At 55.1% G+C, this 16,550-nt stretch overlaps 2 protein-coding genes across 2 annotated transcripts; both read left to right on the top strand.

The window, feature by feature from the left end:
* The first annotated feature begins 4,520 nt into the window (after positions 1 to 4,520).
* Positions 4,521 to 8,026, top strand: LOC145527720 (uncharacterized). Its single transcript, XM_081545784.1, has 3 exons — positions 4,521 to 6,493; positions 6,893 to 7,205; positions 7,522 to 8,026. Exons 1-3 carry the CDS (start codon positions 6,026 to 6,028, stop codon positions 7,998 to 8,000), a joined length of 1,260 nt encoding a protein of 419 aa, XP_081401910.1. The 5' UTR covers positions 4,521 to 6,025; the 3' UTR covers positions 8,001 to 8,026.
* Positions 8,027 to 10,682: 2,656 nt separating this feature from the next.
* On the top strand, positions 10,683 to 15,673 carry LOC145527719 (uncharacterized). Its single transcript, XM_081545782.1, has 3 exons — positions 10,683 to 14,139; positions 14,539 to 14,851; positions 15,169 to 15,673. Exons 1-3 carry the CDS (start codon positions 13,672 to 13,674, stop codon positions 15,645 to 15,647), a joined length of 1,260 nt encoding a protein of 419 aa, XP_081401908.1. The 5' UTR covers positions 10,683 to 13,671; the 3' UTR covers positions 15,648 to 15,673.
* The last annotated feature ends 877 nt before the right edge of the window (positions 15,674 to 16,550 follow it).

Raw genomic sequence — 16,550 nt, 5'->3', positions numbered from 1 at the left:
GCCTGCAGGACCCCCAGTCCCAGGCACTGATGTCCCACCCCCTCAGCGAGAACCTCCACCTCCACGTGCACCTCTACCTGCTCGGGCTCTGGCAGGAGAACCCGAGGCAGAGGAGGAGTCACCGCCTCGGCAGGGAGAGCCTGCCCTGGCTCCCGCGCAACACCCAGATGCCCACGATGACTCACCCACCCCTGCAGGGAGAACGAGCCCCCGCTCTGGACAGAGACCCAGAGCCCTTGCCGGAAACACCACGTCCAGGGGAGCGGTCGGCTCTGCAGCCTCCATCCCTGTCTGCTCACCGTGGACGCCGGCAACTCGGTCTGCCCCCAGGGGACATGGAGTTCCTTTCCCCTGAACTGCTTTGCATTTGGTTTGTTTCCACCTTTCTGGTGATGTTTTCTTTTTTGTATGGTTTCCTGGATTTTTGTTGGTTAAGTTGGGATTAGGAAACCTTTTCATCATTGTTGCAATTTGGGAACACTGTTGTGTAACTCTGGTGATACTGTGTTACCATCACCACTTTGTAGTTTCAGACCCCTTTGATCTTTATGCCCCACCCCCTCCCCCAACAAAGCCTGGATTCAAGGCAAGCACGCCCTGTTCATCCCTTCCCCCGATCCTGAACACAATTTCATCTTTTCTTTGTGCATTCCTTCCTATATTCTTGGTGTCCCCAATCAATGACTCTCAGTGAAATGACTGAAGGAGTGTTTTTGGGACTCTCCACCTACTGTAAGACTCCATTGGAGAGTTCGCATTTTTCTGTCATTTGAACTAGCCGTTGATATCTGAAAGGACGTACAGCGTCCTTTCAAGATACCATGTGCCAAACGAAGCCCTTTTGGCAACTGCCATCATTATCTCCAGGCAGGCATTGCTGCTTGAAGGGTGACATCTCAGCCAGAAGGCAGAGGCTGAGCTCGTCTTGTTGCACCAGCTCCCAAAAGAAGCCAAGAAAGGCAGCTGGAACAACAAACCACCCCAACGCCCAGGAAAGCGTTCTTCATGACAGAAGGCTAGAAAATGACCCCACATCCTTGTGGCCCAGAACCCCTCTAGAAAATCACTGTTCCATAAAAAAGAGAAACACATGGGAAGTTCCAAGGAGAGGCAATGCCCATGGCCAGTGTACTCGAGAGACGGCCTGACCGCTCCGGGCAAGACACGCACCGACGGAACCCCTTGGGAAACAGCAGTGATAGTCCTCACTGTCGTAAGGGTTTCCTCTGGGGACAACCTGCCCTGGGTACCACACGAGGGAGCAGACCGGCTTCTCTTCCTCTGCCCCCACACCATTCACTCATGAAGGCAGCTCAGGTGTTCTCATGCCCTGCCTGCCTGCCTGCCTGGCTCATCCGTGAGCTGTGACCACCTCCAGGGCAGGACTCCACCTTCTCCTCTCTGTGTACCGTGAATCTGCACACAGTGGGATTTCAGAAGCTCAGGAGACTTGAGCCATCCCCACTCGAGCCAGAACCCTCCCCAGGAAGGAAAACAGCTGTGGAGTCATTTTGGCCCCAGCACTGGTTCCGAAAGCCTGGCGGCTCCTACAGCCTCTACGGTGTGAAGAGGGAGGTCCCTTTTGACAGAGCTTTCCGGCTGTCAGATCGAAGCTGTTGTTTCACTGTCAGCTGTGTCTCTTCCGTTGCAGCCAGGTGGGCCACGCTGCTCCAAAGGAGCTCACAAGCTGAGTTTCAAGGGAGGACAGGGATGGCTACAACGTGCTGCAAACTGAGTGAGGGTTCCCACAATCCTCAGCAAAGGTCTGTGGTGTGCAAGTGGGGAGTAGAGGGCCCCCAAGTTCCAAAGGAAGGGAGGTAGTCGGGAGCTAAAGCCCTTGGCTGCTGTGGTAGCAGCTGCGGATGGCAGCTCGTCCACAGTGCACTTCGAATGAGGTCATATGAGCGGGACTCTGGAAATGGCTCCGAAATCGAGAGAAAGGGGTCAGGGTATGTGGGAATCCGGCGGGGGTGGGGGGTGGATGAAGGAAGGTGTCCTTCCTCTCTCCAGTGCAATTTGGTTTGGTGAGTCTCAAAGCTACCAGATGGCACTTCCCAAGTCAGGCCCCCGCAGGAATCAGGGTGGGCTGCGTGCCTCGGCCCCTGCCACAGGGACAAGCCACACCAGTGGCCTCCCTGAGCTCCAATGGCCGGATCTGGGGGTTCTGTCTGGGTGCACACCTCCTTGCTGTGGCCAAGTTCCCCCCTTCTCTGAGCACCAGCTTCATCCTCTCGAATGAGGACATCGATTGCTACCTTGGCACGTTACTCTCTTCATCCTCTGAAGACTCATTAGGCTTATCCTACAATTACTAGCTGGCCCAAAGAGATATCTCCTGAATCCAGATTAAGCTGGAGTCTCCCAGGCTCATCTGGCATGTCTTCCCTGAAGTCTGCCAAAACCCACACCCTTGCATATCCAGGGACTCCCCTTAGCCAGCTGGGCAGAAAACCCAGCATGCTTCAAACAAGCTGACAGACAAGCGGGAGAGGACTCACGGGCAGACGGCTTCCCTCAGGTCTCGGGTGGAGCTCTGGGACCACAGCAGCAACGGGCCATCCCAGCCCCTGGGCTCAGCAGCGCCCTCATTCTCAGGCCGGCGGCTCTGCCCTGAGGGGAGCAGGAAGGTCACCAACTGCCGCAGGCGGACCTCACGCCCCTCCCACTGCTGCAGCCTGACCTCCCCCGGCCCCAGCCCTGCCCCTACCCCAGCAGGACGACAGCTCGTCTTCCCCTGGCTTCCAACGTGAGGCCCGGCCCTGGGCCCCGATTGGGCACTGCCCCAGCCCGGAGCCAATCACAGTGGCCAGGGAGGTGGAACGCACCGATTGGCCAGGGCCAGGTCATGTGACCATACTCCCCAGGAAACTCAAATATTACCAACGTTCCCTAAGAAACCAATGAACAAAATTATCCAGTAAAGGCAAACCGTGCTTTTTAATGAGGCCAATGTCACAGAAAAAAAAAGAAAATGCTTCACAATGAACTGCTCAAGGAAGCTACTAAATAAACTTTCAGAAAAGTTGAGTAGTTTTTTTTTTTTTTAATAGGGTGACGGAGAGCTATCCCTTTCCCATCTATGTGAATTTAGGTTTAAACTAGATTTCCCTTGGCTATTATATAAGACAAAAAAACCCACATCACCCCCTTTCACTCCCCCCCACCCCCAAAAAGTGTTTTAATCTATTGAATTTTTGTGTCCTCAGTTGTGTCTGATTCATGGCAACCCACGAACTCTACACAGCCAGGCTCTTCTGTCCATGGAATTCAGGGCAATTTTTTCTGTCCCAGTAAATGCCCACCCTGGGTGATCCAAAGGCAAGGGCTCAGAGGCTCCTGAGAGACTAACTCCTTTCAGCTGAGCACAGAGCTGGCTCCTCACTGGGATGCCTGGGGCCTGGGGCTCCCAGAGGGGAGAGCAGCACTCGCCCCACCGTGCGGTCACTGCTGGAAGTGCAGGCTGCTCCTCACTCCCCCTTGACTGTGTCCCTGAGGGCAGAACAGTGTGAATCGAATCAAGGTGGAAATGCAAACTCCAATGCAACCAAACTTCCCACAAGGTCTCCAAAGCCACTCAGGAACAGGGAATTGGAAACTGCAGGGGATGACATGAATGGAGATGGAGACTTGACACCTTACACCGAGTTCACTTCCAGTTATCCCTAGACAAACTTTCCATGAAAACTTGTCACAAATCTAGAAGAACAACGAGCAGAAACCGGACACGTGCTTTGAGTCTTCACACACAAAACTAAAAGGCAGTCCACACACACACACAAAAAAACCCAGAGAATACAGTGGACTTTGCAAAATCAAAGATATCTACTGTGGGAAAGACCTCATGACAAAAGCAAAAGACAGGTCATACATCGCGAGACGAATGAGTGGAAACACAAAGCTTATCAAGGATGTGTCTCCAAACAGACAAAGAACACCAACACAACAAGCCTGTGAAAACTAGGGAAAGGTCTGAAGGGACACCAGACTGAGGAAGACACACACAGAGTATCCCGGATGATGTCCAGCACTGAGGGCCTGAAGAAACAACAGTCTAGTTGCACCCCCTCAGGCCTGTGTGACCGTGGATGAGGCCTCTGTTTCCCGGTGGCTCTGAGAGATGGACAGGGAGGAAGGGGAAGAGAAGTCACTTGCATTTCTAATACTCACAGCAAAGTCTTCCAATGAGAAGGGAATTATCACCCCCACTGACAATGCCATTCACTGAAGTGATACCCACGAGTCCATCTACCCCAGAAGGGAAGGATGGACCTGTTCTCACAAAACGGCGAGAGATGGAAGAAGGAAGATCAAGCCCACACCAATCACTGGAAAGAGAGGCTGTGCTCAGGGCTGGAAAGAATTCCTATTGGGAAAATGATGTCACAGCCCCACAAGGCAATCCACAGCTTCGATGCTATTCCTCCCAAAATGCCAATGCATTTTCGCACCGAACAAAGAATTGCAAAAGGGGTACGGAAACAGAAAAGAGCCTAAATTGTCAACACAATCCGACGAAAAAGCCCCGATACGGACATCCAAGGTTGTGTGAAAGGCAATTAGACGACCAAACTAGGATCCTCAGGAGAGTATCGGAGAAGGCAATGGCGACCCACTCCAGTACTCTTGCCTGGAAAATGTCCTGGACGGAGGAGCCTGGTAGGCTGCAGGCCATGGGGTCACGCAGAGTCAGACACGACTGAAGTGACTTAGCCGCAGCAGCAGCAGCAGGGCAGTATGCTATTGGGAATACAACAACACACACAGATCCGGATCGATGGAATAAAGTTGAGGGTCCAGAAACAAACCCCAGCATCCATGGTCAACTCATCTCTGACACAGAAGGGGAGAATATCCAAATGGGAACAAGAAAGCCTCTTCAATCAATGTCCATGGGAAAACCAGACAGCTACATCTGAAGAACGCTATTGGTTTTGATCTCATACCACCTCAATATAGGGGGAAAACCTCACCCTAAAGACTGATGTCATGAGATAGCTAGAAAGAAGCGTAGGTCAAAGGCTCCTTAACATCAGAGTCTCCTTGCCATTTGCTGGGCGGAGGTCGAAATGGGTCTCTTCAAGTAAGGGAAAGAGGTAAACGAAGTACACCAATGGGTTTCCATCCAATGGAACCTCTTCACAACAGAGAAGCTAAGCATTCACAAATGCGAAAGATAGGAAACGGAACATGAGAGACTCCTTGCAAGTGGTGTATCTGAGAAGGGGTTCATATGGAAAGAGACGAAGAATGCACAGCACTCAGATTCCAAGAAACACCACCACCACCCTTGACCCTTCCCCCATGACCAACTCCGACCTAAAGCCTTTCTCTCCCTCTAACCTATCCCTAAAACATAACCCTCATCTAATCATATCCATGTGCATCCCTAGCATCCATCCATCCACACACGAGAGAGAAAGAGGAAGACACAGGCGGAATTGAGAAAGGAAAAGAGAGGGACACAGCCAGAGAGAGACACGGAACCAAAGAGAGGAAAGGAGTCGATGGTCCAGACTTTTCCTCAATCTGTCTCGAAGGTAGAAGCAATGACAGCGCCCATCCACCCCAGAAGGGGGAAAAGGACGGAAGGTTTGGAGAGGAAAAGACAAGAACGCAGGGAGCCATTAGAAGCTCAGCCACCCGCAGAAGCCGAGCTGGGACACTTGAACAGAATCTCAATGGAAACAGAGGACCAGAAAGTTGGCTACTCTTTTCTATAAGAGAGGGAGACCTTCGAGTCTTCCTTTCGGTCCTCCAACTTGGATGCGGGGTCTCAAAACAGTCAGGAGGGGGAGTGCCTTTTCCTGGGTACCACGGCGCATCCAGGCCTCGTTCTGCCCCATTCTGTGCTGTGTCAGCCCTGGATGGAATCTTTCTTTCTGAAGTCTCAGCGCACAAGCTCCACGTGATATCGGCCCCAGGTGGAAAGGCATGGAGCTGCTCGTAGGCCGACAGACCTAGGAAGCAGATGGGAGAATGACCACCACTCTGCAGATGGAGAGACTGGGGAAACCCTGAGGGGCATATGCTTGTCCAGGGCCACACCACTTATGAGAAGAAGGAGCCTGGTCTGAGAGCAGCGGGGTCCTCGGAGCTAAAGGCCCTGGCTGCACCCAGGCCTCCCCAGGGCTGTGGGCTGGGCTGTGTGGGTGTCACTGTGCCTGCGCATGGCCTAAGGGGGGTGGTCGAGCAGTCAGAAACCCAGAGATTCCCTTGGGAAGTTTTGGGGAAGGGACCTCAGCACGAACCCCAGGAGATGATGTCACCTGCCGGCAACAGAACCCAACAGAACCCGCAACCCGGCTATCCAGGCCTCCAGAGCGGAGAGGAGCCCCCAGCCAGATCACTTGCTGCCAAGATGTTCTGCTGTTTGCCCCTGCCCAGAGGCTGGGGCCTCAGGAGTGCTCACAGGCAGTGTGCGCGGGCACCCTGTCGACGTTGGCTCAGGGCACCCCCGAGAGGCCTCTGGCCCTTTGCCCGGAGAAACAGAAAGGTAACACGGGGAGCCCCAGGCCGGGCCAGGCCACCTCTCCCATGCCACCCGGAAACACCGGGTCCTTTGCCTGTGTGTGTGGATGCGGGTTTCTCGGGGTGTGTCTCCCTCAAGGAAGCCCAGGCGGATGTGGGGTCAGAAGCCTGCGGACAAGTTGTGTCCACACCCCAGGGGAGAGCAGGCTGGGCGGGATGGGGAGAGTGCGGGCAGCGGCGGCCGCCCAGGCTGACCTCACACCCTCAGGTGGGTCTCTTTCCTCCCGGGTGGGGATCTGAGCAGACACACGTCTCTGACCCTTCTGGGAAGAGAAGTTCGAGCAGGCAGAAGCAGCGGCTCCACTGCCCAGGCCCAGCTCGGAAAACTCCCAGCACGGCTGGCTGACGGTCACTGTCGTTGCAGAGCTTCCCACGTGATGAGGCCGAGGACGGGGACACCCCATCCACCTCCCGGAGGGAGGGGTCGGAGCACCACCCCCCCGCCCGTGAGGCCCAGTGCAGGCTCCAGGTGAGCGTGCCCACGGAGGCATCAGCCCCACCGGGGGAGAAGCGGAGGCGGGGAAGACCTGCTGCCGAGACACCGCCCAGGATACACCCGGCGGCCCAGTCTGAGGCTGCCACGGAGCTCAGCACACCCGGCTCCGACCCAGAGTCCCGAGAACCCCGGCCTCTGAGGCAGCAGGAGGACCTGGAGCCCAGCACGCCAGAGCACAGAGGTGAGGACGCTGGGGCTGGTGCACGGGAGTGTGTGGGGAGGGGGTGCTGAGCTACACAGGGACGAGACCCGAAAGCTGCTGCTGGGCCTGCAGCAAGCGCTGGCCTCACCCCCCCCCAACCGGCCCCCCATCTTGCACACTTCAGTCCCAAAAGACATCCGACGCTGGGTATTCTTTGGGAACCTCTTGGAAGCTTTCTGTCCCGGGATACGCACATGCCAAGGCTGGCCTGTGGGCAAACTTTGCTTCTCCCCCAGCTCTAGCACTGGCCTCCAACTGGAACCAGGCTCCACTTCCCAGACCTGTCCCTACACAGGTGGTGGCTCCAGGTGCAGGACCCAGGGATCCACCGAGGGCAGATGGAGAACCGAGACTTGCCCTCGCAGAGACACCAGGCCAGCTGGGTACTGGCCAGCACACCGGGCAGATCGGATCTCCGTGCCTGCAGGACCCCCAGTCCCAGGCACTGATGTCCCACCCCCTCAGCGAGAACCTCCACCTCCACGTGCACCTGTACCTGCTCGGGCTCTGGCAGGAGAACCCGAGGCAGAGGAGGAGTCACCGCCTCGTCAGGGAGAGCCTGCCCTGGCTCCCGCGCAACACCCAGATGCCCACGATGACTCACCCACCCCTGCAGGGAGAACGAGCCCCCGCTCTGGACAGAGACCCAGAGCCCTTGCCGGAAACACCACATCCAGGGGAGCGGTCGGCTCTGCAGCCTCCATCCCTGTCTGCTCACCGTGGACGCCGGCAACTCGGTCTGCCCCCAGGGGACATGGAGTTCCTTTCCCCTGAACTGCTTTGCATTTGGTTTGTTTCCACCTTTCTGGTGATGTTTTCTTTTTTGTATGGTTTCCTGGATTTTTGTTGGTTAAGTTGGGATTAGGAAACCTTTTCATCATTGTTGCAATTTGGGAACACTGTTGTGTAACTCTGGTGATACTGTGTTACCATCACCACTTTGTAGTTTCAGACCCCTTTGATCTTTATGCCCCACCCCCTCCCCCAACAAAGCCTGGATTCAAGGCAAGCACGCCCTGTTCATCCCTTCCCCCGATCCTGAACACAATTTCATCTTTTCTTTGTGCATTCCTTCCTATATTCTTGGTGTCCCCAATCAATGACTCTCAGTGAAATGACTGAAGGAGTGTTTTTCGGACTCTCCACCTACTGTAAGACTCCATTGGAGAGTTCGCATTTTTCTGTCATTTGAACTAGCCGTTGATATCTGAAAGGACGTACAGCGTCCTTTCAAGATACCATGTGCCAAACGAAGCCCTTTTGGCAACTGCCATCATTATCTCCAGGCAGGCATTGCTGCTTGAAGGGTGACATCTCAGCCAGAAGGCAGAGGCTGAGCTCGTCTTGTTGCACCAGCTCCCAAAAGAAGCCAAGAAAGGCAGCTGGAACAACAAACCACCCCAACGCCCAGGAAAGCGTTCTTCATGACAGAAGGCTAGAAAATGACCCCACATCCTTGTGGCCCAGAACCCCTCTAGAAAATCACTGTTCCATAAAAAAGAGAAACACATGGGAAGTTCCAAGGAGAGGCAATGCCCATGGCCAGTGTACTCGAGAGACGGCCTGACCGCTCCGGGCAAGACACGCACCGACGGAACCCCTTGGGAAACAGCAGTGATAGTCCTCACTGTCGTAAGGGTTTCCTCTGGGGACAACCTGCCCTGGGTACCACACGAGGGAGCAGACCGGCTTCTCTTCCTCTGCCCCCACACCATTCACTCATGAAGGCAGCTCAGGTGTTCTCATGCCCTGCCTGCCTGCCTGCCTGGCTCATCCGTGAGCTGTGACCACCTCCAGGGCAGGACTCCACCTTCTCCTCTCTGTGTACCGTGAATCTGCACACAGTGGGATTTCAGAAGCTCAGGAGACTTGAGCCATCCCCACTCGAGCCAGAACCCTCCCCAGGAAGGAAAACAGCTGTGGAGTCATTTTGGCCCCAGCACTGGTTCCGAAAGCCTGGCGGCTCCTACAGCCTCTACGGTGTGAAGAGGGAGGTCCCTTTTGACAGAGCTTTCCGGCTGTCAGATCGAAGCTGTTGTTTCACTGTCAGCTGTGTCTCTTCCGTTGCAGCCAGGTGGGCCACGCTGCTCCAAAGGAGCTCACAAGCTGAGTTTCAAGGGAGGACAGGGATGGCTACAACGTGCTGCAAACTGAGTGAGGGTTCCCACAATCCTCAGCAAAGGTCTGTGGTGTGCAAGTGGGGAGTAGAGGGCCCCCAAGTTCCAAAGGAAGGGAGGTACTCGGGAGCTAAAGCCCTTGGCTGCTGTGGTAGCAGCTGCGGATGGCAGCTCGTCCACAGTGCACTTCGAATGAGGTCATATGAGCGGGACTCTGGAAACGGCTCCGAAATCGAGAGAAAGGGGTCAGGGTATGTGGGAATCCGGCGGGGGTGGGGGGTGGATGAAGGAAGGTGTCCTTCCTCTCTCCAGTGCAATTTGGTTTGGTGAGTCTCAAAGCTACCAGATGGCACTTCCCAAGTCAGGCCCCCGCAGGAATCAGGGTGGGCTGCGTGCCTCGGCCCCTGCCACAGGGACAAGCCACACCAGTGGCCTCCCTGAGCTCCAATGGCCGGATCTGGGGGTTCTGTCTGGGTGCACACCTCCTTGCTGTGGCCAAGTTCCCCCCTTCTCTGAGCACCAGCTTCATCCTCTCGAATGAGGACATCGATTGCTACCTTGGCACGTTACTCTCTTCATCCTCTGAAGACTCATTAGGCTTATCCTACAATTACTAGCTGGCCCAAAGAGATATCTCCTGAATCCAGATTAAGCTGGAGTCTCCCAGGCTCATCTGGCATGTCTTCCCTGAAGTCTGCCAAAACCCACACCCTTGCATATCCAGGGACTCCCCTTAGCCAGCTGGGCAGAAAACCCAGCATGCTTCAAACAAGCTGACAGACAAGCGGGAGAGGACTCACGGGCAGACGGCTTCCCTCAGGTCTCGGGTGGAGCTCTGGGACCACAGCAGCAACGGGCCATCCCAGCCCCTGGGCTCAGCAGCGCCCTCATTCTCAGGCCGGCGGCTCTGCCCTGAGGGGGGCAGGAAGGTCACCAACTGCCGCAGGCGGACCTCACGCCCCTCCCACTGCTGCAGCCTGACCTCCCCCGGCCCCAGCCCTGCCCCTACCCCAGCAGGACGACAGCTCGTCTTCCCCTGGCTTCCAACGTGAGGCCCGGCCCTGGGCCCCGATTGGGCACTGCCCCAGCCCGGAGCCAATCACAGTGGCCAGGGAGGTGGAACGCACCGATTGGCCAGGGCCAGGTCATGTGACCATACTCCCCAGGAAACTCAAATATTACCAACGTTCCCTAAGAAACCAATGAACAAAATTATCCAGTAAAGGCAAACCGTGCTTTTTAATGAGGCCAATGTCACAGAAAAAAAAAGAAAATGCTTCACAATGAACTGCTCAAGGAAGCTACTAAATAAACTTTCAGAAAAGTTGAGTAGTTTTTTTTTTTTTTTAATAGGGTGACGGAGAGCTATCCCTTTCCCATCTATGTGAATTTAGGTTTAAACTAGATTTCCCTTGGCTATTATATAAGACAAAAAAACCCACATCACCCCCTTTCACTCCCCCCCACCCCCAAAAAGTGTTTTAATCTATTGAATTTTTGTGTCCTCAGTTGTGTCTGATTCATGGCAACCCACGAACTCTACACAGCCAGGCTCTTCTGTCCATGGAATTCAGGGCAATTTTTTCTGTCCCAGTAAATGCCCACCCTGGGTGATCCAAAGGCAAGGGCTCAGAGGCTCCTGAGAGACTAACTCCTTTCAGCTGAGCACAGAGCTGGCTCCTCACTGGGATGCCTGGGGCCTGGGGCTCCCAGAGGGGAGAGCAGCACTCGCCCCACCGTGCGGTCACTGCTGGAAGTGCAGGCTGCTCCTCACTCCCCCTTGACTGTGTCCCTGAGGGCAGAACAGTGTGAATCGAATCAAGGTGGAAATGCAAACTCCAATGCAACCAAACTTCCCACAAGGTCTCCAAAGCCACTCAGGAACAGGGAATTGGAAACTGCAGGGGATGACATGAATGGAGATGGAGACTTGACACCTTACACCGAGTTCACTTCCAGTTATCCCTAGACAAACTTTCCATGAAAACTTGTCACAAATCTAGAAGAACAACGAGCAGAAACCGGACACGTGCTTTGAGTCTTCACACACAAAACTAAAAGGCAGTCCACACACACACACAAAAAAACCCAGAGAATACAGTGGACTTTGCAAAATCAAAGATATCTACTGTGGGAAAGACCTCATGACAAAAGCAAAAGACAGGTCATACATCGCGAGACGAATGAGTGGAAACACAAAGCTTATCAAGGATGTGTCTCCAAACAGACAAAGAACACCAACACAACAAGCCTGTGAAAACTAGGGAAAGGTCTGAAGGGACACCAGACTGAGGAAGACACACACAGAGTATCCCGGATGATGTCCAGCACTGAGGGCCTGAAGAAACAACAGTCTAGTTGCACCCCCTCAGGCCTGTGTGACCGTGGATGAGGCCTCTGTTTCCCGGTGGCTCTGAGAGATGGACAGGGAGGAAGGGGAAGAGAAGTCACTTGCATTTCTAATACTCACAGCAAAGTCTTCCAATGAGAAGGGAATTATCACCCCCACTGACAATGCCATTCACTGAAGTGATACCCACGAGTCCATCTACCCCAGAAGGGAAGGATGGACCTGTTCTCACAAAACGGCGAGAGATGGAAGAAGGAAGATCAAGCCCACACCAATCACTGGAAAGAGAGGCTGTGCTCAGGGCTGGAAAGAATTCCTATTGGGAAAATGATGTCACAGCCCCACAAGGCAATCCACAGCTTCGATGCTATTCCTCCCAAAATGCCAATGCATTTTCGCACCGAACAAAGAATTGCAAAAGGGGTACGGAAACAGAAAAGAGCCTAAATTGTCAACACAATCCGACGAAAAAGCCCCGATACGGACATCCAAGGTTGTGTGAAAGGCAATTAGACGACCAAACTAGGATCCTCAGGAGAGTATCGGAGAAGGCAATGGCGACTCACTCCAGTACTCTTGCCTGGAAAATGTCCTGGACGGAGGAGCCTGGTAGGCTGCAGGCCATGGGGTCACGCAGAGTCAGACATGACTGAAGTGACTTAGCCACAGCAGCAGCAGCAGGGCAGTATGCTATTGGGAATACAACAACACACACAGATCCGGATCGATGGAATAAAGTTGAGGGTCCAGAAACAAACCCCAGCATCCATGGTCAACTCATCTCTGACACAGAAGGGGAGAATATCCAAATGGGAACAAGAAAGCCTCTTCAATCAATGTCCATGGGAAAACCAGACAGCTACATCTGAAGAACGCTATTGGTTTTGATCTCATACCACCTCAATATAGGGGGAAAACCTCACCCTAAAGACTGATGTCATGAGATAGCTAGAAAGAAGCGTAGGTCAAAGGCTCCTTAACATCAGAGTCTCCTTGCCATTTGCTGGGCGGAGGTCGAAATGGGTCTCTTCAAGTAAGGGAAAGAGGTAAACGAAGTACACCAATGGGTTTCCATCCAATGGAACCTCTTCACAACAGAGAAGCTAAGCATTCACAAATGCGAAAGATAGGAAACGGAACATGAGAGACTCCTTGCAAGTGGTGTATCTGAGAAGGGGTTCATATGGAAAGAGACGAAGAATGCACAGCACTCAGATTCCAAGAAACACCACCACCACCCTTGACCCTTCCCCCATGACCAACTCCGACCTAAAGCCTTTCTCTCCCTCTAACCTATCCCTAAAACATAACCCTCATCTAATCATATCCATGTGCATCCCTAGCATCCATCCATCCACACACGAGAGAGAAAGAGGAAGACACAGGCGGAACTGAGAAAGGAAAAGAGAGGGACACAGCCAGAGAGAGACACGGAACCAAAGAGAGGAAAGGAGTCGATGGTCCAGACTTTTCCTCAATCTGTCTCGAAGGTAGAAGCAATGACAGCGCCCATCCACCCCAGAAGGGGGAAAAGGACGGAAGGTTTGGAGAGGAAAAGACAAGAACGCAGGGAGCCATTAGAAGCTCAGCCACCCGCAGAAGCCGAGCTGGGACACTTGAACAGAATCTCAATGGAAACAGAGGACCAGAAAGTTGGCTACTCTTTTCTATAAGAGAGGGAGACCTTCGAGTCTTCCTTTCGGTCCTCCAACTTGGATGCGGGGTCTCAAAACAGTCAGGAGGGGGAGTGCCTTTTCCTGGGTACCACGGCGCATCCAGGCCTCGTTCTGCCCCATTCTGTGCTGTGTCAGCCCTGGATGGAATCTTTCTTTCTGAAGTCTCAGCGCACAAGCTCCACGTGATATCGGCCCCAGGTGGAAAGGCATGGAGCTGCTCGTAGGCCGACAGACCTAGGAAGCAGATGGGAGAATGACCACCACTCTGCAGATGGAGAGACTGGGGAAACCCTGAGGGGCATATGCTTGTCCAGGGCCACACCACTTATGAGAAGAAGGAGCCTGGTCTGAGAGCAGCGGGGTCCTCGGAGCTAAAGGCCCTGGCTGCACCCAGGCCTCCCCAGGGCTGTGGGCTGGGCTGTGTGGGTGTCACTGTGCCTGCGCATGGCCTAAGGGGGGTGGTCGAGCAGTCAGAAACCCAGAGATTCCCTTGGGAAGTTTTGGGGAAGGGACCTCAGCACGAACCCCAGGAGATGATGTCACCTGCCGGCAACAGAACCCAACAGAACCCGCAACCCGGCTATCCAGGCCTCCAGAGCGGAGAGGAGCCCCCAGCCAGATCACTTGCTGCCAAGATGTTCTGCTGTTTGCCCCTGCCCAGAGGCTGGGGCCTCAGGAGTGCTCACAGGCAGTGTGCGCGGGCACCCTGTCGACGTTGGCTCAGGGCACCCCCGAGAGGCCTCTGGCCCTTTGCCCGGAGAAACAGAAAGGTAACACGGGGAGCCCCAGGCCGGGCCAGGCCACCTCTCCCATGCCACCCGGAAACACCGGGTCCTTTGCCTGTGTGTGTGGATGCGGGTTTCTCGGGGTGTGTCTCCCTCAAGGAAGCCCAGGCGGATGTGGGGTCAGAAGCCTGCGGACAAGTTGTGTCCACACCCCAGGGGAGAGCAGGCTGTGCGGGATGGGGAGAGTGCGGGCAGCGGCGGCCGCCCAGGCTGACCTCACACCCTCAGGTGGGTCTCTTTCCTCCCGGGTGGGGATCTGAGCAGACACACGTCTCTGACCCTTCTGGGAAGAGAAGTTCGAGCAGGCAGAAGCAGCGGCTCCACTGCCCAGGCCCAGCTCGGAAAACTCCCAGCACGGCTGGCTGACGGTCACTGTCGTTGCAGAGCTTCCCACGTGATGAGGCCGAGGACGGGGACACCCCATCCACCTCCCGGAGGGAGGGGTCGGAGCACCACCCCCCCGCCCGTGAGGCCCAGTGCAGGCTCCAGGTGAGCGTGCCCACGGAGGCATCAGCCCCACCGGGGGAGAAGCGGAGGCGGGGAAGACCTGCTGCCGAGACACCGCCCAGGATACACCCGGCGGCCCAGTCTGAGGCTGCCACGGAGCTCAGCACACCCGGCTCCGACCCAGAGTCCCGAGAACCCCGGCCTCTGAGGCAGCAGGAGGACCTGGAGCCCAGCACGCCAGAGCACAGAGGTGAGGACGCTGGGGCTGGTGCACGGGAGTGTGTGGGGAGGGGGTGCTGAGCTACACAGGGACGAGACCCGAAAGCTGCTGCTGGGCCTGCAGCAAGCGCTGGCCTCACCCCCCCCCCAACCGGCCCCCCATCTTGCACACTTCAGTCCCAAAAGACATCCGACGCTGGGTATTCTTTGGGAACCTCTTGGAAGCTTTCTGTCCCGGGATACGCACATGCCAAGGCTGGCCTGTGGGCAAACTTTGCTTCTCCCCCAGCTCTAGCACTGGCCTCCAACTGGAACCAGGCTCCACTTCCCAGACCTGTCCCTACACAGGTGGTGGCTCCAGGTGCAGGACCCAGGGATCCACCGAGGGCAGATGGAGAACCGAGACTTGCCCTCGCAGAGACACCAGGCCAGCTGGGTACTGGCCAGCACACCGGGCAGATCGGATCTCCGTGCCTGCAGGACCCCCAGTCCCAGGCACTGATGTCCCACCCCCTCAGCGAGAACCTCCACCTCCACGTGCACCTGTACCTGCTCGGGCTCTGGCAGGAGAACCCGAGGCAGAGGAGGAGTCACCGCCTCGTCAGGGAGAGCCTGCCCTGGCTCCCGCGCAACACCCAGATGCCCACGATGACTCACCCACCCCTGCAGGGAGAACGAGCCCCCGCTCTGGACAGAGACCCAGAGCCCTTGCCGGAAACACCACATCCAGGGGAGCGGTCGGCTCTGCAGCCTCCATCCCTGTCTGCTCACCGTGGACGCCGGCAACTCGGTCTGCCCCCAGGGGACATGGAGTTCCTTTCCCCTGAACTGCTTTGCATTTGGTTTGTTTCCACCTTTCTGGTGATGTTTTCTTTTTTGTATGGTTTCCTGGATTTTTGTTGGTTAAGTTGGGATTAGGAAACCTTTTCATCATTGTTGCAATTTGGGAACACTGTTGTGTAACTCTGGTGATACTGTGTTACCATCACCACTTTGTAGTTTCAGACCCCTTTGATCTTTATGCCCCACCCCCTCCCCCAACAAAGCCTGGATTCAAGGCAAGCACGCCCTGTTCATCCCTTCCCCCGATCCTGAACACAATTTCATCTTTTCTTTGTGCATTCCTTCCTATATTCTTGGTGTCCCCAATCAATGACTCTCAGTGAAATGACTGAAGGAGTGTTTTTGGGACTCTCCACCTACTGTAAGACTCCATTGGAGAGTTCGCATTTTTCTGTCATTTGAACTAGCCGTTGATATCTGAAAGGACGTACAGCGTCCTTTCAAGATACCATGTGCCAAACGAAGCCCTTTTGGCAACTGCCATCATTATCTCCAGGCAGGCATTGCTGCTTGAAGGGTGACATCTCAGCCAGAAGGCAGAGGCTGAGCTCGTCTTGTTGCACCAGCTCCCAAAAGAAGCCAAGAAAGGCAGCTGGAACAACAAACCACCCCAACGCCCAGGAAAGCGTTCTTCATGACAGAAGGCTAGAAAATGACCCCACATCCTTGTGGCCCAGAACCCCTCTAGAAAATCACTGTTCCATAAAAAAGAGAAACACATGGGAAGTTCCAAGGAGAGGCAATGCCCATGGCCAGTGTACTCGAGAGACGGCCTGACCGCTCCGGGCAAGACACGCACCGACGGAACCCCTTGGGAAACAGCAGTGATAGTCCTCACTGTCGTAAGGGTTTCCTCTGGGGACAACCTGCCCTGGGTACCACACGAG

The sequence above is a fragment of the Giraffa tippelskirchi genome, chromosome 11 (genome assembly GCF_054371585.1).
Source record: "Giraffa tippelskirchi isolate mGirTip1 chromosome 11, T2T-mGirTip1v1.2.pri, whole genome shotgun sequence".
In the NCBI taxonomy this organism is placed as follows: Eukaryota; Metazoa; Chordata; class Mammalia; order Artiodactyla; family Giraffidae; genus Giraffa; species Giraffa tippelskirchi.
Note: the sequence above shows the minus strand (reverse complement) of the source record. Positions and strands in the feature narration are given on the sequence as shown.

Excerpts from the sequence above, each read along its gene's own strand:
- LOC145527720 (XM_081545784.1), top strand. The coding sequence starts at position 6,026 with ATGCTTGTCCAGGGCCACACCACTTATGAGAAGAAGGAGCCTGGTCTG. Across the intron at positions 6,494-6,892 it reads TTGCCCGGAGAAACAGAAAG|AGCTTCCCACGTGATGAGGC; the intron begins GTAACACGGGGA and ends CTGTCGTTGCAG. Across the intron at positions 7,206-7,521 it reads CAGCACGCCAGAGCACAGAG|GTGGTGGCTCCAGGTGCAGG; the intron begins GTGAGGACGCTG and ends GTCCCTACACAG.
- LOC145527719 (XM_081545782.1), top strand. The coding sequence starts at position 13,672 with ATGCTTGTCCAGGGCCACACCACTTATGAGAAGAAGGAGCCTGGTCTG. Across the intron at positions 14,140-14,538 it reads TTGCCCGGAGAAACAGAAAG|AGCTTCCCACGTGATGAGGC; the intron begins GTAACACGGGGA and ends CTGTCGTTGCAG. Across the intron at positions 14,852-15,168 it reads CAGCACGCCAGAGCACAGAG|GTGGTGGCTCCAGGTGCAGG; the intron begins GTGAGGACGCTG and ends GTCCCTACACAG.